The sequence below is a fragment of the Quercus suber genome, unplaced genomic scaffold, assembly GCF_002906115.3.
Source record: "Quercus suber isolate HL8 unplaced genomic scaffold, Cork oak 2.0 scaffold_96, whole genome shotgun sequence".
Taxonomy (NCBI): domain Eukaryota; kingdom Viridiplantae; phylum Streptophyta; class Magnoliopsida; order Fagales; family Fagaceae; genus Quercus; species Quercus suber.
The window spans coordinates 316,590-343,269 of NW_027069561.1; the positions used below are offsets into that span (position 1 = coordinate 316,590).

At 36.6% G+C, this 26,680-nt stretch overlaps 1 protein-coding gene across 1 annotated transcript; it reads left to right on the forward strand.

Moving 5' to 3' along the window:
• The first annotated feature begins 384 nt into the window (after nucleotides 1–384).
• LOC112030756 (seipin-1) lies at nucleotides 385–25,808 on the forward strand. Its single transcript, XM_065774652.1, is given in 3 exon segments — nucleotides 385–957; nucleotides 21,737–22,415; nucleotides 25,465–25,808. Coding segments are annotated over 3 exon segments (1,596 nt in total).
• Nucleotides 25,809–26,680: the final 872 nt, after the last annotated feature.

The window sequence follows — 26,680 nt, forward strand, 5'->3', positions numbered from 1 at the left end:
CGTACCTAATCGCATGAGTTAGCGACTAGTTTAACAAATAACTTAATTCAATGCAATTTTGTAATTAAAGAATCGTAATATACAACAACTAAACAACTGCAATTACTTTTTAAACGAAAAGTTATAAATTGTTTTTGGTAGTCGTGGTAGATAAACACAATGACCATCTTAGGGACATTTAAGTTAACCAATCCAAATGTGTTTGTCCTAGTCCCACAACAAATGTCATCTCATTACACTGCATTGTCCCCACGTTTCACCACCACCTCATGCAAAAGACACATGTAAAGTTTCACAATCCACCTCCGCGCCTCTCTCTCTCTCATGAAAGCAAATCCTATAGCCAGAGTCATCACCATCGACCCTCCATCGCCACTACCAGATATGGAGGAGGAGGAGGTGGAGGTGGACTGTGAAGAAGCCTATTCTCTCATACCAAATCCATTACAATGCTTCACAAAACTAATACTCTTCCAAGCAGACTTGATATACAACTCCTTGACCACTCTCTTTTCACCTATCTCTTGCCTTCTCTCCATTCTCCATGAGTCCTATCACCGAGCTGAGGAGACCAAAGACACTGTGGAATCTACAATCCACAAAGTCCCCTCCACCATCACCCATGGTAGCACCCTCTTGTTGAAGATGCTGAGTTTGGGCTTCCTAGGAGCTGCATACTTATGCATGGTTTTGATGGTAGTGTTGGTCCTAGCTGTTGTTTTGGGTGTTGGGTTGTTGCAACTGTGGGTGGACCAACCTGTTTTTGTAAGGGAGAGCTTGTATTTTGACTATACTGAGCCTCATCCTAAGGCTGTCTTTCATTTTTGTAATATTGGGGCTGAAAGGAATGACCGGAGGAAGAAACCGACGGGTGTTCCAATAGGGCACACATTTCATGTTACTCTGGTGCTTTTGATGCCTGAATCTGACTTCAATAGAGATTTTAGGGTGTTTCAGGTATGCCCGATTCTTTCAAATTAATATTAATTCATTTTTTTATCTACTTCATTTAGTCTATTCCCCCAAGTTTACTTTATGGTTTGTTTGGATTGAGGGGTTTGGTTGGATTGAGGGGGAGGGATGGGGAGTAGAGTAGAGTATAATAGAGTAGATTTAGCCCAAAATTAGCTTATTTAGCCAATTCTACTATACTCCCCTCCACTCTCCCTCATTCCCCCTTCCATCCAAACAGACCCTTATGGTTTTTAGATGTCACTTTGCGACATAAGTTGGTAATTGGGAAAGAAAAGAACATAGGACATTCAATTTATTTATTTTTTTTTTTTCGTGCTTCCATAGCACCTTTTCCCTTCCCCTGAACCTGGAGCTACTTTCCCCTAAACCTTTCTCTAAACCTTTATATCTCCCCTAACCACAACCTCACCCTACCTCTGTGTTAGAAATACTAAATTTATTGTATTTCCTTACTAATAAAATACAAATGAGTGTCTTTATATAGTAGGTAGAGAGTGTAGTACAAATATGTGTGCTATACAAAATAAATAAGGTGGGCTTAAGGCCTATAGTCTATTACACGTTAACAGCCCCCTCAAACTCAAGGTAGGTGTGAGACCAACTTGAGGTTGTCCACTAAAGCACAAATGTGTCCCGTAGAATGTAACTTGGTGAAGATATCTACAAGTTGATCTAACTTAGTGAAGATATCTGCAAGTTGATCTTTAGAGGAGACTGAGAATAGCTTGAGAGCACAAGGACATGATAATAATGAATAAAATTACAATCAATTTCGATGTGTTTAGTCTGTTTATGGAAGACATTATTGTGAGCAAGGCACTCTGGTTATCACAATAAAGAGGAGTTGCAAAAGATGTAAACACACTTAAATCCTTAAAAAGCCATCCAAGCTAGAGGAGTTCAAATGCAGTATCAGCAAGGGCATGATATTCCACATCCGTGTTGGAATAGGCCACAATGGTTTGTTTCTATCTTCGCCAAAAGATTAGAGAAGAACCAAGAAGAAAACAATAACCAGTGGTTGACCTACAATCTGTGGGATTTTCTACCTAATTAGCATTAGAGAATGCACGGAGAAGAAGAAGAGACTGAGTAGAGTAGTAAAGACCATGAAAAAGAGTGCCCTTTAGGTAGTAAAGAATGCGCTAGACAGCAACATGGCGAGTCGAACATGGAGTAGACAAAAACTAGCTCACTTGGTGAACAGCATAAGAAATGTCTGAACGAGTGACAGTGAGATAAATTTGGTTGCTAACCAATTGTCTGTAAAGAGAAGGAGTAGACAGTGGTTTCCCAGCAAAGGGAGTTAGATGCACGTTAAGTTTAACTAGAGTGTCAACAATCTTACTATCAATGAGTCCAACTCGAGACAAAAGTTCAGAAGCATAATTGGCTTAAGTAATATAAAGTCCATCAGTGGAATGAGTGATTTCAAGACCCAAGAAGTAGTTGAGATGTTCAAGATCTTTCATCTCAAATTGCTAACTGAGAAAATCCTTGAGTTCTTGAATACCACTGAGATCATCACCAATTATGATCATGTCATCCACATACTGGGAAAGCAAAATAGTGCCTTTATCGGTGCAACGAAGAAATAATGCAGAATCATAAGGAGTGGCAATGTAACCCAAGAGAAAGATGGTGGAGCTAAAGTTGGTAAACCAAGCTCATTGAGCTTGTTTAAGGCCATAAAGTGCACGTCGAAGGTGACAAACCTTGTTTGATAATAGAGAGACCAAGAGGAGGTTGCATATAAACTTTTTCATATAAATTCCCATTAAGGAAGACATTTTTGATTTCCATATGAAAACGATCCCATTTACTGGTAGGGACAACAGCTAAAAGGGCATGAATAGATGAGATTCGAGTCATCAGAGCAAAGGTTTCTTCACAATCAATCTCATACTCTATGTAAAACCTTTTGCAATAAAACAAGCTTTATGGCACTCAATGGACAAATCAGAGCAAGTCTTGATCTAGTAGATTTTACAAGGGGAGAGTCACCAAATCCCAAGTATGGTTTTTAGATAATGCATTAAGTTCCTCTTTCATTACAATTTGCTATAAAGGGTTAGTGGAGATCTCACAATAGGTGTGAGGCTCGTGTAGTGTAGCAAGGGCAGTGTAACAATGATAGTCAAGTAAATGTGCAGGAATGGATCTTACCCAAGTTGAGTGACGAGGTGGAATGTCTTGTGCAAGATCTTCAAGCAAAGCAAAAGTAGGGGACCCAGGCTTAAATTTGGGTAGCTCATCTTCGACCTATTCATTTTCCACCTATTTATCTGGTGGTTGGACAGAGAAGTATATAGGAGGATTAAGAGCAACTATAGTAGGAATTTATGGCTCATCTAGAAAAAAAAAATTCTAAGACGGATGAGGTAGATAGGAAGACACAAAAGTGAGAGAGCTCAATAAAGGAGCGATGTTCCTAAAAGACAACATTTAGGGAGACACGAAGTCGATAAGAGATAGGATCATAAGAACAATACCCCTTTTGAGTTTCACCATAGCCAAGAAAACAACAATGCCTGGATCAAGGCACAAGTTTATTATGCTCATGAGGCTAAAGAAGTACAAAATAGGCAAAGTTGAAGGAGCATAAGTGGTGATAGTCAGGAGGGGATCCAAAAAGGCACTTATATGGAGTTTGATTTTCGATGATAGTGCTGGGTTTGTGATTAATAACATGAAGAGTAGCTTCGCCCCAAAAAGGAGCAGGAACTTTGGCAGAGAATGAGAGCACGAACGATGTCAAGAATATGATGAAATTTTTGTTTGGCTCTACCATTTCGTTGAGAGGTACCTAGACAAAGTTTGGTGATGAATAGTGCCATAGGAGTGCAAAGTAGCTTGGAAAGCATGTTAAGTGTATTCAAGAGCATTGTCAGATCAAAATTTTTTAATGTGTTTAGAAAGTTGAGCTTCATCCATTTTTGCAAAGTTACAATATACTTGTAACAATTTAGAACAATAGAAAGTATGAAAAATCCAACTATAGCAAGAATAATCATTAACAAAGACAACAAAATATCAAAATCCACTAATACTAGAGATAGAGGAAGGTCCCTAGACATCAAAATGAATTAGGTCAAAGATATCAGTAGACATGATTCATTAGTATTGAAAGGCAAAAATTTTGATTGTGTTTCCCAACTGACACGAAACACAATCAAAAATTTTTTTGGACACTAAAACAAACCTCTAAAAGCTAAGTGTTGTACCCAAGAGGAATATGCATGATCGAGTCGGTCATGCCAAAGTCCAAGAGAAGGTATAGAAGAAATTGCAGTAGCTGTAGTAGCAACAAAAATAGGAGCAACTAGTGAAAGACAAAGGTTGTCCATGGAAAACATATGCCCAACTCTAGGACTAGTCCCAAGCTCTTGTCGTATCCTTAGATCCAACACAGTACACCTAAAATAATCAAAGGTAATGCAATAGCCCAATTTAGCTAATTGTCCCACCCAAAAAAAAATTGTAAGAAAGGTTAGGAACATTAAAGACCCTAGGATTCGAGAGGTTAGAGGTCAAGATAGAACCTATATTATGAAAAAACATTATGGAACTATTTACTATGCGAATATTAAGAGGGTGTGGTGTAGGTTCAAATTGAGAAAATAAGGACAGGTGAGGTGTTGTGTGCTTGCAACAAGCAGAATCCATAAGCCAAGAGAAAGGAGACATACTAGATAAAACTAAAAGAGAAGAAAAAAAAGATGTAGTACCAACCATACAAATGGTACTAGCAATGATCTTTTTCAAGTTGGGGATAATGTATCCAGAAGACTTAGACTTTGTGGAGATGGGAGCCATTGGTTGGATATTCTCAGTGTTAGCAATAATAGCAGCAAAAATGGAAACAGTTAATTTGTTGCGATGATAGCAAGTCTCAATATTATGGCCAAGACATTTACAAAAATTGCAAAATCATTTGTTAAATTATCAGCAACCATAGCAAGTCTTAATACTTCGGCCAAGACGTTTGCAAAAGTTGCAATATTGTTTGTTGGATTGCTAGCAACGATTATTGCAATAAGAAGAAGACATGTCCTTGTTCTTCATTTATAAGAAAAATACGTAAAAATGGACTACAAAAATAAAATCTACCTAAAAGATTGGATAAGGAGCACCTGGATTGCAAAAAGTCAACTCTGGCAGAAAAGTCAATGATCAACCCTACAGAGTCAAAATTAACTGTCAGGGGTCAAAGTCAACTTAGGGTGACGTCAACAGATGACGCAAGCTAATCACGTAAGCAGATGACATGGCAAATGACTAGGGCTAATGTGGCAATTGAGATGGTGGATGATGTAACAGGATGAAGTCTCAAATGATGTCAGTAGGTGCTACATAGGTGTCAGATAGGTGTGTAGATGAAGAAGCAAAAGCTTCAGATGAAACATAGGGTATTCGATGACGTCGATTCTATTCCAATCATGTAGATCAAAGAAAAAGTCCCGATCACAGCGGCGCGGACAAGATCAGAGCAAAACTTATTGTGGCTAGTGAGAAGGCAATGGCCTTTAATATGTGACGGTGGCGGCAACATTAACTATGACGGCAACGTTAATGGTGGAGGCAATAGAGAACACTAAGAAGACAAGACTACAAATAGCATACCAAAAAGTTAGAGTAGTGGCTACAATGTTAGAAATATTGAATGAATGTATTGTATTCATCTAGTAATAAAATATAAATGAGTATCTTTTAATAGGAGACAGAGTGTGCAGTACAAATGTGTGATATATAAGTTAAATAAGGTGGCTAAGGCCTATAGCCTATTACAGATTAACACTTTAAAAGTTACATCCACCACATTCACCATCTCCTATGTTTATCACTTAATTTTATCAGCCCTACCATCCCCATATCACCTTTTCCTCAACCATCTTTCTTATCCTAGTGACCAACCTCCATTCCATTTCTCTTGAGCATGGATATCTCTGACCTCGCTGACCGTACCAATCAAAGCGTACGTCTAAAACTCCTACCAAATCAAAACACAATAAAATTGCCTCAAATTTTTCTACTAGGCAAACTTATCTCCTCCAGACTTGCAGGTCCATGTATCGTCTAGGATGTGGTCACTAGAGCTTAAAGGACAGTATGTCCACTTTAAGTCAATCATCTAGACAAAGACACATTCACATTTAGCTTCCTTCATGAAGTAGATCTGCACAGGGTTTTCCAAAGAAGACAATGGTCCATCCACAGTGGGCATCTTATGCTAAAACTACTAGGAATGGCAATTTTTGCCCGACCCGCGGGTACCCGATCCAGCCCGATAAAAAATAGGGTTGGGTTTGGGTTTTAAAAAAAAAAACCGAACTGGGTCTGGGTCGGGTCTGGGATTTTATAAAAATCTGGCCCGAACCCGAACCCAGACCCGACCTAGTTATTTTCTAAATTACTAAAATAGCCTTCTATATATATATATACCTATAAACCCTAATATTCACTCTTCACTCTTCAGCTCACACCTCAGACTCCCTCAGCCGTATCTTATCTCACACGGACTCAATCTCTCCAAACTCTTCTTTCACACTCTCACTCACTCTCAATCATTCTCTGCCAGACTGCCGCCTTTGCTCTGTTAGTGTCACCGCCGCCAGTCTTAATCTGTTCTGTTCTCTATTTCTCTTCTTTTTTTTTTTTTTTTTTTATTTTGATGTATTTGGTATTGTCCAGCGACGGTTAGTTTTTGGGTTAGCTTTAAAGCATTCTTGCATTTGTATTCAAAGTTTTCTTTGTCTAAGCTTTTAGTCAAATGATGATCTACATAGATTCTAAAAAAAAAATAATGACGGGAGCAAGTCAGCATATGGAAGTTTGATTTGAAAAAAGCTTCTTTAGTTGTGGATTTTGGTGAGTTTGGGCTTCTAGGTACTGTTGGGTTTAGGCCGAAGTTTGTGTTTTTGTGACTTCAATTATGTGCATTTGAGTTCAATTACTACTGTAAATTTGGGATTTTTCTGTTTAAATTTTGTTAAGTTTGGTTTTTGGGTATTGTTGGGTTTGCTTTAAACTAGGGTGTTCTTGAGGCCCCAATTTGTGCTTCAATTCTTCTTCTTCTTCTTCTTCTTTTTTCCTTTTTTTTCTTTTTTGGGTTGGGCCATGATTTGGGTCACAGATTGAGCCCAAATCTGGTTGGCCTAAACAGGGCCCGTAGAGCCCTTGGATCTCGACGGGGTGGGTTTAGGCCCCAAAAAAAAATCCGTTTGATAAAATCCATGGGTCAGGTCCGAATATGTGAAAACCCAGCCCAAACCTAACCCATTGCCATTCCTAAAAACTAAGGAACCCAAAAATTTATTGGCGTAAAGTGGATTTCACCTTCGCTATATTTTGGATTCAAGTTCATAGTCTCCATTCCCTGTGGAAATTGAAGGAAAATCGGATCAAAAGCTAGAAATGTTGTAGAGGTTGATTTTGTTGGCGATGTTTGGAGAAGGTTCATTCACATAAAAGTCGAGGTGCATATCACACAACCACTCTGCCCAAGTGTCTTCCTTCTCCATGATAATTTAAGTGATTTATGGATTATTTTAAAGTATGAAAAGCTTGTAGAAGTTTGTTACAAATGTGGTCTTATCGGCCATGAAGAGAGACCTTGCGATGGTGACATGCCTCACCTTCAAAATCCTTTAGGCCAACTGTTTAAGGCCTTTGGTCCATGGTTAAGAGCAGATAATGATGAATCCCTACTAGAGGTGTATGTTGTAACCCATAGCCCGAACTTAAACTAGGAAAACAACAAATTAGTAACGGTACAAAACCAAAAGAATACTGGTACAAATGAGACAAACTCTTTATTCTCTCAGTACAAAGACCCTATTTCCATTATCATCTTCTTAGCTAACAGTGGCTATAGTGCGTCGGATTATACTCCAAATCAAGATGGCCAATAAAAAACAAATAGCATCTCTTCCTCTCTAATGCCCCTTCCAAATATTTCAATTTTCTACAAGAAAAGCTCAAGGCAAGGCTCACGGGTTGGAGAAGTAAATGCTTATCTTGGGCTAGAAGAAGCACCCTTTTTAAATTAATCACCTAAGCAATCCCAAGTTACACTATGTCATCTTTCAATATTCCTAACAAAAGCTATGACAAGTTGGATGTGCTATCTCAAAGATTTTGGTGGAAGCATGGGATTATTTGTGTCAACAAAAAGCTAAGGGTGGGTTGTGGTTTAGAAAAGCAAAGGATTTCAATAATGCTCTAATAGCCAAGCTAGCTTAGATGATTGCCTCGAAGCGAGATAGCTTGTGCATGCAAATTTTGAGGGCCAAATATAAGGTTAGTTATGACTGGCCACACAAAGACCCACCAAAGTCAGCCTCACCCATTTGGAGAGAAATTGAAAATTTTAAGCCTACCATCTTAGAAGGTGCATGCTATCTCATAGGAGACGGAGTTTCAATCAATATATGGAAGGACCCGTGGGTGCCTTGACTCCAAGGTTTCAAGCCTAGGTCAAGAATTCAGCGACTCTCATATCTTCTTATTATGGTACCCCAACTCATTCTGGAAGGACAACATGCCTGGAACATAGCTTCAGTCCATGAGTTGTTTGACCAAGAAGACGCCAAGCCATTTTATTAATCCCTCTCCCAATAAGATCCAATGAAGACAAGCTTATTTGGATTCTCAACTCCAAAGAAGCCCTCACTGTTAAATATGCCTATCACTCAGTCATACAATATACCAGCACACTCCCTCAATCCCAAACTCCTTGGAAGATGAATGTTCCCAAAATAATCAGGATGTTCTTACGGAGAATTGGTGTAACTGTCCTTCCTACAAAAGAAAATAAGTTGAGACATTTAGAAGTAATAGATTCCAAGTGTGTTCTCTACGGTGTAGAGTTTGAAACCACATGTCACATTTTTTTCAAATGCCTTGTCACCAAATCTATCTGGCACCCAGCCTGTTAGGGTTCCAGGGCAGATGAATTTCATATCAGTTCCAATGAGGACATTGTCAAGTTAGTCCTAAACCCTCCAAACTCATCATGTCCTGTCAATGACATCTAGTTACTCCTTAAATATGGCTTTTACTCTAGAAGGAATATGGTGCCTACGTAACCATGTCTTTCACAAAGGAGGCCCAACTAATATTTTTGATTCCATTCATCAATTCACTCGCCTCCCTCTACCGGATTGGGTTAAGCAGATGTTGCCATATCAGCTACCAAGGGAGCTTTAACAATAGTTGCTCGAAACAACAATGGTGATGTGATCAAGGTTTGGGTTAAGTTGTTGAATAGTTGCTCACCCCTACTAGTTGAAGCATCATTAATGATGGAAACAAGAGTCTACGCAGCGGAAAAATTAAATTGACGGATCTACTTCATTCTCAATTGTCAACATGCGCCATATAAGTTTCAAAATTAGAGAATAAAGTTGTGTACCTTGAAGTAGTGAAATTCAAAACCGAAAATTCAGAAGTTCTTGAGAAGACTTTCAATCTTTACTCCAATTCCACTGACACCCAAGATGTGTGGTCTCTCAATCAGATATATGAGTTTGTTCTAGAGAGAATTGAAGAGTGTCCAACACTCTTGTACATACCAATTCTTCTTCCTATTCATATTAAAATCTGTATGTTTCTCTCTATATATCTGATTATCTAATTGGGCCTTTCCAATTAGGCTTTAGTATGTGGCTTGGAGTGGGACCAAAAGGGAAAAATAAGACTCTAGCTCTAATAGGCCTTGGGCTTTTCTGTCAACTCTTGACAAGTCCAAAGTTACCATTAATTATATTTAATACCATTATATAAATATAATTGCACTCTAAGCCTTATTTATAAATTATATTCCAAGACTTTATTGTATATGCAACTCCTTCATAAAATATTCGTAGTAACACAAAGTCATGAATGAAGATTGCCACTTTGTGAATTACTATATCTTAATCCTTGAGTACCCAGTTTAATCCTTTCAAGTTATTCATCATATATTTATGAAATCCAATTTCATAAATATATACTTTAGTCTTACTAAAGTGGTTAGGCCTAACTCTCTGAATAACAAAACCATTAAGCTTATCTCAAAGAAATATTTTGTATCTCCGTTAAGAAACTATGAATTCCATCTTGAGAATATACGTTCTATTAATACTAAATGTGGCTACCCAATATACTAAGGTTTTGACCGCTACTTTAAATCTCACTCATGATATATCAAAGCAACCTACACTTCATGATTAGGTCCATTATTCTCTCAGGATTAAGAGTTCATGCAAATGAAAGTCGTGAGATTTATTATTCAATTGACAATCATTAGGAGAATAATAAATCTCACAGCGGTCCAGTTCAATATGTTTTAACTCTTAAAACATATCAACATATCAACTAGAAGTCATCACTTCCATGACCAAGATAAATCATCTTAGTTGATATGTTATAGTCTTCACAGATGAAATGCCCAATTTCATCACCGACTACGAACCAAATTCTGAGTTTACCAAGAACTTGTGACTTATATCTTCTGTGACTAAATCAGATAAATCACATACTATGCATCTCATGGACTATATGATAATGTCCAAACATTCATGTTACCATTATTTCAGATAATAATAAAACAACTTTATTAATTGCAATATTAAGTCATACATCATGTCATACATAATGTAATACATAGCATTATACAATAGGATTCTAGGGCACAAATCCCAACAATCTCCCACTTGCCTTAAAGACTATTGTGCATTAAGCTAACTCCCATTCCTTCCAAATGCAACTCGAAGGTCCTTTGAGGCAAAGCTTTGGTAAAGGGATCTGCTAGATTATTTGCATTTTCAATCTTTGCTACCACCACATCTCCACGAGCAATAATGTCTCTAATGATGTGATACTTTCTCTCGATGTGCTTTCCTTTCTTATGATTCCTTGGATCTTTTGATTGTGTAACTGCACCACTATTGTCACAAAACAATGTGATAGGAACTTGTTCCATTCTTAATATACCAAGGTCAGAGAGGAATTTCTTGAGCTATACAGCTTCCTTTACTACTTCACAAGCAGCAATATATTCTACTTCCATGGTGGAGTCTACAATACAAGATTGCTTGACACTCCTCCAAGTTATGGCTCCACCTCCCAAGATGAAAACACATCTTGATGTGGATTTTCTAAAATCTAGATCCGATTGAAAATCTAAATCTATATAGCCAATGGGAATCAAATCCTCACAATGGTAAACAAGCATATAATTTCTCGTTCTCCGTAGATACTTGAGAATATGCATTACAGCTTGCCAATGTTTTGGTCCTAGATTTGATTAATATCGGCTGACCATGCCGACTAAATAACAAATATCTGGTTTAGCACAAAGCATGACATACATGAGACTTCCTACTGCAGAAGCATAAGGAACTTGTCTCATCATATCTACTTGTTCTTGAGTCTTAGGCCTTTGGTCATCAGACAGAGGAACTCCATGTCTGAAAAGAAGTAATCCTTTCTTGGAGTTTTGCATGCTAAATCGTTCTAGAACCTTATCTATATATCTAGTTTGAGATAAGCCTAACATCTTATTCTTTCGATCTCGCCAAAGCTTGATCCCTAGAATAAAATTAGCCTCACCCAAGTCCTTCATATCAAATTGGCTTGACAACCAAACCTTTACAGATAACATTACCCCTACATCATTTCCAATAAGTAGAATATCATTAACATAAAGTACTAGGAACATTACTACTTTATCTTGATGTCTTTTGTACACACATGGTTCATCAAGATTTTGTTCAAAACCAAATGATTTGATTGCTTGATCAAATCTGATGTTCCATGACCTAGATGCTTTCTTAAGTCCATAAATTGACATTTTCAACTTGCATACCATATGCTCTTGGTTCTTTGCTATGAAACCTTCTGGTTGCATCATATAGATTTCCTCTTCAAGATTTCCATTAAGAAATGCAGTCTTGACATCCATTTGCCAAATCTCATAATCATAATGAGCAGCAATGGATAAAATAATTTTGATAGATTTAAGCATTGCTACTAGCGAAAAGGTTTCTTCATAATCAATACCTTCATTTTGAGTATACCCTTTTGCCACTAGCCTTGCTTTAAAGGTTTCAACCTTTCCATCTATCTCTCTCTTCCTCTTGTAAACTCATTTGCAACCAACAAGTTTAATGCCGTTAGGTGTCTTTACAAGATCCCGACATGATTGGAATACATGGAATCTAACTCAGATTTCATAGCTTTGACCTAATGATGTGCATCTATATCACTCATTGCCTCTTCATAAGTGTAGGGATCCGATTCAGCCTCTTCTGAGATAGCTTCATAAGTTTCTCCCAAACCTATGAATCTTATAGGAGGCCGAACAATTCACCCACTACGATAAGGCACCTGTGTACTAGACATCTCATAAGTAGTATCTTGTAGTGTATCTAATACAGCCACATCATCCCTGGTTTCATTCATTGGTTGTTCTTTTATAGGTTCATTCATTTCAACCAACACAACTCTACTTCTAGGAGTAAAATTATTCATATAGTCATTTTCTAAGAACTTAGCATTTGTACTAACAAAAACTTTGTTATCCTTACGACTATAGAATAAATAACCCCTAGTTTCTTTTGGATAACCTACAAGCAAACATACTTCTAATTTTGGTCCCAATTTATCAGGCTTCCCTTTTAACACATGTGTTGGACAACCCCAAAATATGGAGATATTTCATACTAGGCTTACGCCCACTCCACAATTCCATGGGTGTTTTGGGAACAGATTTTGATGGAACTAAATTCAAAAGATGTATTGTTGTATTTATGGCATAACCCCAAAAAGATATCGATAAAGTTGAGTAACTCATCATGGACCTAACCATTTTTAAAAGAGTCCAATTCCTTCTTTCTACTACACCATTCTGTTGGGGAGTACCAGGTGTAGTCAATTGGGATACAATCCCATTTTCAGTTAAGTAATCTTTGAAAACCCCAAGAAGGTATTCGCCACCATGATCAGATTGAATAGCTTTTATGCGTTTACCCAATTGATTCTTGACTTCAGCCCTAAACTCTTTGAACTTTTCAAAGGCTTCGGACTTCCGCCTCATTAGGTATATATAAACATATCTTGAATAATTATCAGTAAAAGTGATGAAGTAGTCATAACCTCCTTTTGCTTAGGTTGACATAGGACCACATACATCCGAATGAACTAATTCAAGCAAATCTTTGGCTCTTCTACCTTTTGCATTAAAAGGTCGTTTGGTCATTTTGCCTTCCAAACAAGATTCACAAACTAGAAATTCATCAAATTCCATGGGCTCTAAGAGTCTATCTTTGATCAGTCTTTGAATTCTGTTTGAATTAATATGACCCAAATGCAAGTGCCAAAGATATGCATCATTAGTAGAAGAAAACTTTCTCTTTAATGATTTTACATGAGAGTCATAATCTAATTCAGAATTATATAATTCATGCTTATCAGGAGTTAAAATATAAAGACCATCCACAATATTGCCAGAACAGATAAACACTTTACCGTTCTTTATTTCTACATTGTCTTTAAGGATAACACAATATCCATGTTTACCCAAATAAGTTACAGAAATTTAGTTCCTACGAACATTAGGCACATATAGACAGTCTTCCAATATTAAAACTCTAGACTTAAAACATAAATTATAAACACCAACAGCTACAACCGGAATCTTGCTCCCATTAGCCAAAGTAAGAAATAATTCCCCTTCCTTAAGCTTTCTGGTCTCCTGGAACCCCTGCAAAGAATTGCAGATATGATTAGTACAACCTGAATCCACACACTAGGAATCTGTGGGATTCTGCACTAAACATATTTCAAGGAGAAATGAACTTTTCATACCTTTATTCTTGGTAGCTTTGAAAATTGGACAATTCCTCTTCCAACGTCCTTTCTCACCACAATGGAAACATTTTCCTTTGAGTTTCTTTCCTTTGTCAGCAACCCCTAAGGCAATTTGTTTACCCTTTTGCTTAGTGAAGTCCTTCTTCTTCTTCTTACCCTTGCCTTTCGACTTAGGTTGTGAAGTAGAAGCTTAACCTACATTGGCTTCAACATTAGAAGTAATAAGGATGCCTTCCGCTGCTACCAATTCATTCATTAATTTAGACAAAGAATAAATCTTTTTGTTCATATTATAATTAAGTCTGAATTCCTTGAATGATTCTGGTAGTGACTGGAGTACCATATCCACTTGGGATTCTCCATCAATGTCAGCACCTAAAACCTCTAATGTATTCAAATTAGAGATCATTGTGAGACAATGCTCCCTAACTGAACCGCCTTCAGCCATTTTGGTATTATAAATTTGGTTCATGGTTTCTTGCCTTGCAGAATAGCCTTACTCACCAAACATCTCTTTCAAACTTAGCATTATGTCCGAAGCTAGTTCTACATCCTACATTTGATGCTGTAGAACATTTGAGATAGATGCTAGGATGTAGCACTTGGCCATTTCATTAGATTTCTGCCAACAATCATATCATTGTTTTTCCTCAGGAGGAGCATCTAATGAAGGAAAGCTAGGACATGGTTTAATAAGCACATATTTGTGCTCTTCAGCTGTGAGAACTATGTCCAAATTTCTTTTCCAATCAACATAGTTGGATCCAGTCAGTTTGTTTTGATTAAGAATAGTAACAAGTAGGCTAAAAGATGTCATATTCAAATCTGAAATTAATAAACATGAATATAATAAATAAACTAGACATTATCAATTTAGCATATAAACACATAGTATGGAACCTCAATAAAACCATAATATAATATATGCAACGACAACCTAATCCCGCAATTTATATTCCTCGGAAGTGAGGTCATATTAATCACTATGATTAAGCAAGAATTATTCTCATTATTAATACTATCATGGTAACTCTTACCAAACAAAAATAATTTGCCGCTTTTACTTCAGCTTCTAAGTAATAATGACATAGCTCCGAAGGGAGATTAACATTATACTTAGTCTAGTGTACATCATTGCCTAGAATCAATGTGAGTCACCAAGTAACTCCATGGTAGCGTGGTCGTTTTAAGGTAAAAACACATATCATCCATCATTAAGAAGTTTAATTTGTAGTTCCATGAATTAAACACCCTCTAAAGGGAGCAAGGCATATACACCAAGGCAAAGTATTTAATCACACTACTATAAACCGACAATGGAGGTCGTGAGATCCAACCCTTGTATCTCTCTCCCACTAGATGTTTTAAATTAAAGGTTTTTATTTTGTAAACATGTGTAAACTAATCACACACAGCCTTGCACTTTATACATTTGAAAACACTTAGAAAAAATTCAAAATTCCCTTTAGTAGCATTTTCGCGAGTATCTCGCGACTAAGCCCTTCTTGCGAAAATGAAATAGTGAAAACACAAAATTCAGACAGAAACTTTCGTTACTGTCTCGCGACTGTTTCGCGAGTAAAGCTTACCCACGAAAAGTTTCGTACTTCGGAAGCATTTATCGCAGGTAACTTCGCAGGAAGCTAACCCACGAAAAACCCATGTTTTCAGTTTTTGAAGGAAAAATCTGAATAGTTTTCTACGGTTTTCTATGAACAAACAATCACCATATGAACATGATAGACAGAATTTGATGTCAAAATTGAATTTTATTGATGCTATAGCCTTAAAGTTCAATTTAACTTACTTAAATTCAAATTTAAACAACATCATAACATCAATTTCAATTTTCATCAAATCATAGTTTCAACAACCATGCAGAAAATTAAATGCACATGTAATCTCATAACATCATGAAACTATTATCTCTAATTCCAAAACTCATAAAATATGTTAAACAGATTGGAAATCGAAGACCGCTCTGATACCATTTGATGGAAACAAGAGTCTACGCAACGGAAAAATTAAATTGACAGATCTACTTCATTCTCAATTGTCAACATGTGCCATATAAGTTTCAGAATTAGAGAATAAAGTTGTGTACCTTGAAGCAATGAAATTCAAAACTAAAAATTCAGAAGTTCTTGAGAAAACTTTCAATCTTCACTCCAATTCCACTAACACTCAAGATGTGTGGTCTCTCAATCAGATATATGAGTTTGTTCTAGAGAGAATTGAAGAGTGTCCAACACTCTTATACATACCAATTCTTCTTCTTATTCATATTAAAATTTGTATGTTTCTCTCTATATATCTGATTATCTAATTGAGTTAGCCTTTTGAGCCTTTCCAGTTAGGCTTTAGCATGTGGCTTGGAGTGGGACCAAAAGGAAACAAATAAGACTCTAGCTCCAATGGACCTTGGGCTTTTCTGTCAACTCTGGACAAGACCAAAGTTACCATTAATTATATTTAATACCATTATATAAATATAATTGCACTCTAAGCCTTATTAATAAATTATATCCCAAGATTTTATTGTACATGCAACCCCTTCATAAAATATTCGTAGTAACACAAAGTCATGAATGAAGACTGCCATTTTGTAAATTACTACATCTTAATCCTTGAGTACCCGGTTTAATTCTTTCAAGTTATTCATCATATATTTATGAAATTCAATTTCATAAATATATACTTTAGTCTTACTAAAGTGGTTAAGCCTAACTCTCTGAATAACAAAACCATTAAACTTATCTCAAAGGAATATTTTGTATCTCCACTAAGAGACTATGAATTCCATCTTGAGAATATATGTTCCATCAACACTAAATGTGGCTGCCCAACATACTGAGGTTTTGACCGTTACTTTAGATTTCACTCCTGATATATCAAAGCAACCTACACTTCATGATCAGGTCCATTATTCTCTCAGGATTAAGAGTTTATGCAAATGAAAGTCGTGAGATTTTTTATTCAATTGACACTCATTAGGAGAGTAATAAATCTTACAGCGGTCCAGTTCAATATATTTTAACTCTTAAAACATATCAACATATCAACTAGAAGTCACCACTTCCATGACCAAGACAAATCATCTTAGTTGATATGTTATAGTCTTCGCAGATGAAATGCCCAATTTCATCACCGACTACGAGCCAAATTCTGAGTTTACAAAGAACTTGTGACTTCTATTTTTTGTGACTAAATCACATACTATGTATCTCATGGACTATATGATAATGTCCAAACATTCATATTACCATTATTTCAGATAATAATAAAACAACTTTATTAATTGCAATATTAAGTTATATATCATGTCATATATAATGTAATACATAGCATTATACAATAGGATTCTAGGGCACAAATCCCAACAATTAATTCTTTGGGCTGTCTAGTTAGCGAAATCAGAAGCATGGTCCCAAATTTTTGTTGAGGGTGACGCTAAAATTTGTTTCAACTCCATATCTGCTAAACCTACATATGCTGACTGGAGAATCAAACCCATGTTGGATAACTCTTTATGTTTAGCTGAATCTTTTTCTAATTGTTCTTTTTAGTTTGGTTAAGAAAGACTGCAATGTCGCAACTCACAAAGCTGCTAAGTTTGCTTTAAATTCCAATGCTTCCTTTTGTTTGAATAATGGCAATCTGCCCCCTTTTTACTTTCTACTTGTAAGATGGATTGCCCTTTCGTAAGTCCTTTTGAGTAATACAAATTGCAGATTATCTGAAAGAAGAAGAAAAAAAAAATCAATTGATATTTATGGTAAATGGGTTAACATGAAAAATTTGGAGTAATCAGTCCCTGGAAATTGCTTTAAAAGCTTGACCATGTACCTCATGATAACAATAACATAAGCCAAAACCACGCAAAGAATCACTGAGGTGACGCATGAGTATGTCAATCCACATTAAGAATCACAGCCCTCAAAAAAGGAAGAAAAAAAGGGGCACTTTTTATTCTCAACATTAACAATGGATGACGGCAATTTCCTGGTTCATGAGAAATGTATACGGCCGAAATTTGTGAAATGAATCAAATGATTTGATTTTCGAATATGACAACAAAGCTTGAATTTTATTAACGGCCTTCCGGCCAAGTGACACCTTAAAAGTTCAAAATTTCTCTGTGTTGTGTTATAGATTGACCCTGGTTAATTAATTCAATTACCCAAGTTGATTGATTTAGTCAAATTATATGCAAATTGTAGAGGCACCAACAAATTAGTCCGTTTGGGAATATCTTATTTAGTTAAAACTAAAAACTGTTTGCTGAAAGTGTAAAAAAAATGTTAAAAGCTACTTGAATAGTATAATAGGATCTATGAATAGTATCAAAAAGTGCAATGGATCCATGAATAGTACCAAAAAGAAGTTAAAACTCAAATAAGCTGAACTTTTCATCACATCCCAAACAAACTAAGTGCAGCATAAATTAAATTGACACAGTGATTTGTTAAAGAATGGGGAAAACCTATCGTAAGGCAAAAACCCTCTAAGGTGAATTTCAGGTCACTGCTCCAAAGAATCTACTAATTAGGAACAAGGGGTTATAAGTATAAGAAATCTTACCACTACCCTAGATTATCCCAAAATACCAACCTATTGTTGTACCTTTATTCAAATCATCAATTGGACTTGCTCTTGTAGAGACTTCTTGTTGTCTGCACAAATCCCAGTACGTGTTTTACTTCTCAGCAACTGATTGATTGTTGTTAGATGCAAACTTCTTCACTTCAAAGCACGTTGAAGATCTAAAAGCACTTAGTTGCAAAACCCTAAGGTGCACAAGAACACAATAGCTTCTCACAGAGTGTATGAATTCTCTAATTAAGTCTTTGTGTCTTTGGTGACTTTAAAATAAAGCTTTTATATGGTCTAGAGGTTTAGTGAATGAAATCCTAGCAATCCAAGTCATTATGGGCCAAAATTCAGATTTAAGAATTCTAAAATTGCAAAGCTCAATAGATTGAGAGATGTTAAGCTTGTGTCAAGAATCCTTCATTAAATCTTGATAAATGCTAGTGTTGAGTTTCACTTAATCAACTTTTCTTTACTTGGTTCTTGGTTCAATTTTTATGTCTTTAATGGTACCACTTGTTATGTAAGAGTGACATACTTCTTGATACATTAAGCCCATCTTAGATCTACCCAATTACAAGTAATGTGCATTTTGTCAAAAGATAAGTCAATACATAGAAAATATGACCCTAACACTTGATCACGGGGAAAAGAAACAACAGTCAAAAGTTAGCTGAGAAGTTTTTGTAGGAATCAACTATATTCTCTCAGTTTGATTCGAATATGCATATTTACAAATTGGTATACGTTTAACCCCACGCACACACATATGCATTGCAGGACTTTTTATTTCTTAGCAACTCCCTAAATTTGAGTAATGGACGTGGAAAAAGTAATCTTGAAAAGAAAAATACAACCATGTTGGCTTGGATATTATGGATAGCCATATTGTTGGAATGGCTATTTATTAAGAAATATATATCCTCCTAGTTCTCAAGTCTTGCAGAGCTTGGAGAAACCGTATATTGATATTCGGAGAATTTCGGTAACACATCTAGATTTTGAACTATCAATGTAATTCTTAACGAAGGATTAGTTAAAACTTAGGATAGAAAAATGTGCAGATCTTGAGTGGGTTTCTCCTTAAGGCTAGTGTTGGAAACAAGGAAATCCGAAGAAAGAATTTTATTACAGATCATTATGTCACCAGCTAGTTGCACCCCAAATAGGAGTTCATTTGCATTCCAAATTTCAACTTTCATTAAGTGTTTTTCCATATAATTTCTAATCTAGATAGTAGAATAAATAATTTGGGACCATGCCTTAGAAAGTGAATGTCCCAAATTCAACTCCTTGTTGGGGCTATTCCTACCAGATTTTCTTGGGTTTATATATATAGTTGGAGGCATTTTTTGCATTCCTTGGATTGGTCTTACCTGTAAAATCCAAATTCAACATTTGTGTTCTTCCCACATTCTAATCCCCCTAGATTCATTCTAGGCTGATGTAAAAAAGTATCAGCTCAGTTTTGCTTTGTCTTTTATTTCTTTCAACAGATTTGTTTTCTATTCTGACTTGTAGTCTCCCTTTTTTTGTTTACTAAAATGCTTTGTCTATTCTGCCCTTCTCCCTAAGTTCTAGTTATGTCAACTAGAAAAAATCATATGTTACAATGGACTTTATAGGGTTGATTTTGAAAGTTCAATTAGTGGGTAAAACACTAATGAATGTTTAGACCCCCAAAATTAACAATACCAACTCAAGCTTATACACAAACAATATATGTGCGGAATGATGAATGTAAGCTATAACCAAATTGGTAAAATACTCTAAACCATAATTAATCACAAACACAGCAACAATTAAAGGTAAAGAGTAAGGGAAGAGAGATGCAAACACAAAGATAACACTATGATGTGTTATCGAAGAGGAAACCGAAGAACTCGGCAAAAAACCTCTCTGTCGCCCTCCAAGCGGTCAAATGATCCACTAAAGAACATTGTTGGGATACATGAATAGCAATACCCTCCAAGCCTAATTTATCTAGTGTACCTAAGCCCTCCAAGCTTCTTGCTCCAACAGGGTTATGCTTAACCTTGTCTTCTTTAACTTCCTAGATCCTGCAATAAGCCCATTACATCAACCAAGTAAATTAGTCATCTCTGTACTGCTTCCCAAGCACCAAAATATCTCCTCACTGATATGGGTATGGTGAGATAATTTGGCAAAATGTACCTCTCAAAGATATGTCTATAGAAAGGGTGAGAGTAGAGGAATTTAGAGAATCAAATGATGAAGATAATGGATGAGTCAATTTTGTTTTTCTCTAGGGTTTCTCTCTCAAAATTCTCTCTGGAAGCTCTCTACATTTCGTGGGTATAAGGGTATTTATAGTAGTGTATGTGAGGAATGTGAAAAGTCAGGTTTCAATCAATCAGGGCATTCTGGCGGCTTAACCTCGTGACTGGAACGAGACGCGAGTTTGAGTCGCAAGCTAACTGCCTAGCCAGACTGTATATTTTTGTCCTATAGTGCTCCAACTGTCGTGACCCTTCAGTTCCCTGCATGCTTCACACGTGTGCCACTTTGGCAACTTGCCAGTCATGAGCTAGTTGCGAGATCCAGTCATGAGACTCCATTATGTGCACACATCTTGAGATTTTTTCACACTTTCTCACACACTACCCTTACAAAATTCTCACATAAATATAGGATATCTAATTGCTAAAATACAAGCAAATTTGGTACGGAATAAATCCAACACATGATTGAATAAATTCAACCTTACATATTTGATAGATGGTGTTTCATCTTCATGAATTGGCTAAAGAAAGCACAAAGCTGGCATACCTCATAAGAGACTAACCCAACTATCCAAAACATAGACTAATATTCAATTTTTAATAAAAGAAGAAATTTTCTTTTAGATCTGAGTTGGAATGCTAATAGAATTTGTTATCAACCATTATCTCTGATGAAATTGTGCCAAAAAATGGTAGCATAAGTATTTGGATTTGAATTTTCTACCAATAGGGAGCATTAAATATGTGGCTATACATCTACTTACTTAGAATCCCCTTGATCTCCCATTATTTGATGCTTACTTATACTATTTTTGGGCTGTTCTTGTTGTCTAGTTTCTGACAGTTCTTAGTAGTTACTTCTTGAAAAGTGTCTACTCAACTTGCCAATGAGTTTCTGATTTGCTGCATTAACACATACATGCACTAAATAGTAAATTCACTTTCTAAATGACAAAATAAATTATAAAGGAGTGAAAGCACATTAATTTGGAAGGTCAGATTGTCACAAAAAACCAGTTGTCTATAAATACAGATTGTTATGAATTCTTATGTTTTACTCGAGGCTATTTTGTCAGTTGACTGCAGAACTGTTATCAGTCAATGGAGCTGTGATAGCAAAATCTAGCCAGCCATGCATGTTGAAGTTTAGAAGCATCCCAATTCGACTCGCTCGGACATTTCTTATGGGCTTTCCTCTTTTGATTGGAATTACTCAAGAGACCCAAATGATAAGCATTGAAATGTTAAAGCACAAGGAAGGCACGCGAAGAACTGAGGCTATCAGAGTAACTTTGGCTCCAAGGGCTTGAACTTTATCTCTGCCCCAGTTGTATGAAGCTGGAATCCTCATCCACTCGCAGCTGCCTTGGACATAACAATTGGTATCCAACTGGAAAAGGACATTATACGTGTGGAAGTCTTTATATATTTACATAATTTTACTTGTAGTTCTGGTCTGTTTCTGTAAACCACTCATCTTCCCAATGACAACTGCAACAAGTTTCTGTGGTGACTGTAGTGAGAGGGAATTGATGACCGAAGAACCTGCAGAGGCACTAACCCGAGCTAGAGATGAAAGAGACGTCTCAGAGTTATTGAGAAAATGGCAAAGGAGCAAAAGAAAGGCAATCTATTTGCATGAGGCCATGAGAGAAACTGTTGGCTCATCCACATCAAGCATGAGTGTAACCAGAGAAGACACTAGTACGGTTGTTGATGAAGATGCTGTGGACTCAGAATCAGTGTGTTTAGGAGGTCGAGTAGTTAGGGCTAAAAGATTGTATGGGTGTCATTCCAGTCCCAGATATGTACTTTTCTATTGGATAAGAAATTTATGATTTTCAAGTTGCAAGATTCCTAGTTACAATTTACTTAAATTAAAAAAAATAAAAAATTCCTAGTTACAATTTAATTCACAAAATGGGTTTATTTGAGAGATGACTAATTTGAAATAGCTCCCTCTGCTTCGAGCAAAAGCAGGGAAAAGAGTTTTCTAAAGATAAATTCAGGTACAAGGATAGCTTTAAGTGGTGCAGAGCATCATTGAAAAGTCAAATGAAAAGTGGCTTTAGTAAGTACGATTTTTGAGACAGCGGTTTGGTTCTAATAGTAATAGGCAAGTTAGATTTCAAGGAAGGTGGTCAAAAAATGGATTTTTCCACTCTGCTAAATCTAATATTGTGGGAGGAGTTTTTAACATTCCTTTAGATGTATGTATGTATTTTTGTGGAACATGATAGACGATTTTGTCCATCATGTTAACCCATCTATGGTGCCCTTCGTTAGATATCTGTTATCCACCTCTTCCCTTTCCGTTACAAAATCTCATTTACTATATAAACCAAAATTAGATTCCTAATTAGAATCCATTCTCTCTAACTCTATATAAAATCCCCTTTACTAAACTCTCTTTACCCTCCTCTATACAAACTTAGAATCTCTAAAATCCCCAAACCTAAACCCATTATCCCTTTTTTAATTTCGATTGCCAAAGAAATTTAGTGTCCTCTATTGATTGCAAGCAAGGAGACATTGTGGACACAACAGAAAGTGTCGGAATTGCCACCTAAACAAACATATATAAATATAAACTAAGCAGAGAAACAGATTAAAATATAACAAGACGGCAGAAAAGAAAAATAAAGAGTTAAGCTCAATACCTCAAACAAGAAACTTTTCAAACTTGATTTTGACCGTTCTCCTTAGTCAATCTATTCATAAATCAATAGAAATGTGATTAGTAATCTTAAACTCAAAGGATCAAGCCATAAAAGGCCCCAATCAAATAAAATTGACTTAAGGATGTTTTGTTAAAAACTCCCATTTGATTCAATATTTCTAGTGAATCTTAGGTTTTCCCTTAGAATTTTCTACATGTTTTGAAAATATACCATGTAAGGCTTTTTATAGTGGAAAAAATGGGGTTTGAAACGGCTCCTAGATGATGTGAGATTCATTCTAAACCTCAGTCTTTAATGCAAAAAACTTGTATTATTTTTCTCTGAAACCCTAACTGTGTTCGCAGACATGTGCCTGCATACATAGCGTGTGGCCTGCATACGCAAGTTTGTGCCTACACATGCAAAACGTGGGTTTTCTTTGGCCTTTATTTTCTAAAAATAGATTTTCGCTCATTAAAAGTTATATTTTCCATTTTAACATCTCTCAAGTCAATTTAACATCTAATTGGGCCCTAAACCAACCTTAGGCCTTGGAATTTGGGCATCATTGGGGAACGGGGGCCCAAGTCATAAGGGGTACAAAATGCGATGTCTACAAATTTATTGGTTTTTATTAAATGATTAATGATTTGCTTTTACAGTTGTAACCCTAGGACCGTTTGTTGACGTTGATGACCGTGATCCCTAGGAATATTTTAGGTAGATGCATCTTGAGGTTGTTTGTGGTCCCATGGAGCATTTATTTAGTTAGTTGTGTTTTGTCTCTCCTAACCCCACGTTAATTGGTTTTTTATGTTGTTTTTAATTTATGTTGTTTTTGCTGTATGTGTGTTGTAAGGTTGAAATTTATCAACCATCTTGTTGGCTTTATTCCGTGCCAATTTGCTTGTAATTTAAGCACTTAGTAACTCTGTATTTAGGTGGGATTATTGTAAGGGTAGTGTATAAGAAGTTGTGAAGAAAAGTTCAAGTATGTGCAAAGAAGCAGAGCTTCATGGCTAGGACTTGTGGGTGGCTCGTGGCTGCAAGTCGCCAACTTCAGACACGTGAGATGCACGCAGGGAAGCTGAAGGGTCACGCCAGCTGTTGCACTACAGGACAAAAGTCCTAGGCTGGCCAGGCCGTTACGTCGCGACTTGATTTCGCGACTTGGACAAGCCACGAGACCAAGCCGCCAATTTACCTTGTTTGGCAAAAATCTGTCTCTTCATATTCTCATCTCACCTCACTATATATAGACCCTTATACCCACTAAATGTATAGAGCTTCCAGAGAGAATTTTGTAAGAGAAAACCCTAGAGAAAAACAAGATTGCCTCATACCCAATCTTCATCTAAGAAACTCTACAAATTCTTCTACTCTCTTCCTCTCCATTGTCATACCCTTGAGAGGTCTTTTACCAAATCCTTATCTCACCACACCCACGTCTGTGAGAAGGTTTATTTGGTGCTGAGGGAAGCAGTTTGGAAGGAACCAATATATATTGGTTAATGCTATGGTCAATTAGCGGAATCCAGTAAGCTAGAAAAGAAAAAGATTCAGTGCAACCTCGTTGGAGTAAGAAGCTTGGAGGGCTTAGGTACCTAGGTAAATTAGGCTTGGAGGGTCTATTGCTGTTCATGTATCCCAACTACATTTTCTAGTGGATTATTGACCGCTTGGAGGGCGGCGGAGAGGTTTTATGTCGAGGACTTCGGTTTCCTCTTCAATAACACATAGTGTGATGTCCGTGTGTTTGCATCGTTCTTCCCTTTATCTTTGCCTTATATTTACTGCTGTGGATGTGTTTATATTTGGCTTAGATTGTCTATCAATTCTGTTATTGGCTTTTTATCATGTTCCGCACATTAATTGTTTGATACAAAGCTTGAGTTGGTATTTTTATAATTTGGGATCTAAACATTCAAGGGTGTTTCATACTCATATTGAACTTTCAATTGGTATCAGAGCGGGTACACTTGTTGTGGTTTTAATACCTAAGTGTAATCCTTGGCCCCTTGTTGAGATGAATAGGTCTTAATCTCTCAATGTTCCACCATTTTTTTATGGTAATAATTATGTATTTTGAAAAGTCCGAATGAGAGCATTTTTATGCTCTATAGATGATACCGTTTGGGATGCAGTTGAGATTGGTTGGACCAAGCCGACAGATCCTAAGTCCATTTGGGATAAGGCAGCTTTCGCAGCAGCCAATGCTAATAGTAAAGCGTTAAATGATATTTTTTGTGGTGTGTCTCCTAATGAATTCCACATGATCTCTCATATAACGGTAGCCAAGGAAGCTTGGGAGATTTTGGAGATGACATATGAGGGTACAAAGAAAGTTAAGGACACAAAGTTTCAGATGCTTACCACCAAATTTAAAGAGCTCAAGATGGGGGATGATGAACCATTTGATTCATTCTATAGGAAGCTTAATGAAATTGTAATTGCTAAATTCAATCTTGGGGAGAAGATAGAAGATTGAAGATAATAAGGTGGTGAGAAAAATTTTGAGGTCCTTACCAGAGAGCTTTCGGGTAAAAGTCACAACCATAGAGGAAAGCAAGGATTTGGATGAAATTAACATCCAAGAGCTCATTGGGTCACTTCAAACGTATGAGCTTGGACTACCTTCTCACAAGACGAGTAAATCGCTTGATCTTAAAACCATCACCGAAAGAATGGATAATCCTTCTGAAGAAGATGGAGTGGAGAAAGAAGTAGTATATCTTGCGAAAAACTTTTGAAAATTCTTGAAAATGAAGAATAGTGGAAAGCCATTCAACAGAAGGAAATTTTCATCTTCAAGAGGTGATAGGAAAGAGTTTACAAGGAAAGAAGGGAAGGATTCTCAACTTTCTTCAAATATTGTGTGCTATGAGTGCAATGGCCATGGACATCTAAAGGAGTGTCCAAATTTTCTGAGAGGAAAAGGCAAGGCTTATGCCACGACACTCATTGATTTAGAATCTTCTAATTCTGACTCGGAAGAGAGTTGTGACGGAGAGGGAAACTACTCCGCCTTCATGACCATTGCTTATGTGGAGTCATCGGATGATTTGGGTGCACTTGTGAAGGAGCTTGGTGAGCATTCTGATTCAGAGTCTATTGGGATTGTGGAAGAATTAGATGCTGAAGAGGAAGAGAATACAGCTAATCTTCAAGAAAATTACACCTTACTTCTTGAGAAATCGGGAGAGTATTCCAGAGTAGCCAAGGCAGTTGTAAGGAAAATGAAGAAAGCTGAGGAAGATTACAGAAGTCTCTTGATCAGATATAAAGAGGCTAAGTGTGAGATTGAGACACTAAATGGTGAGCTGTCTGAAGCATATATAAAGGTGAGATTTCTTGAACAAG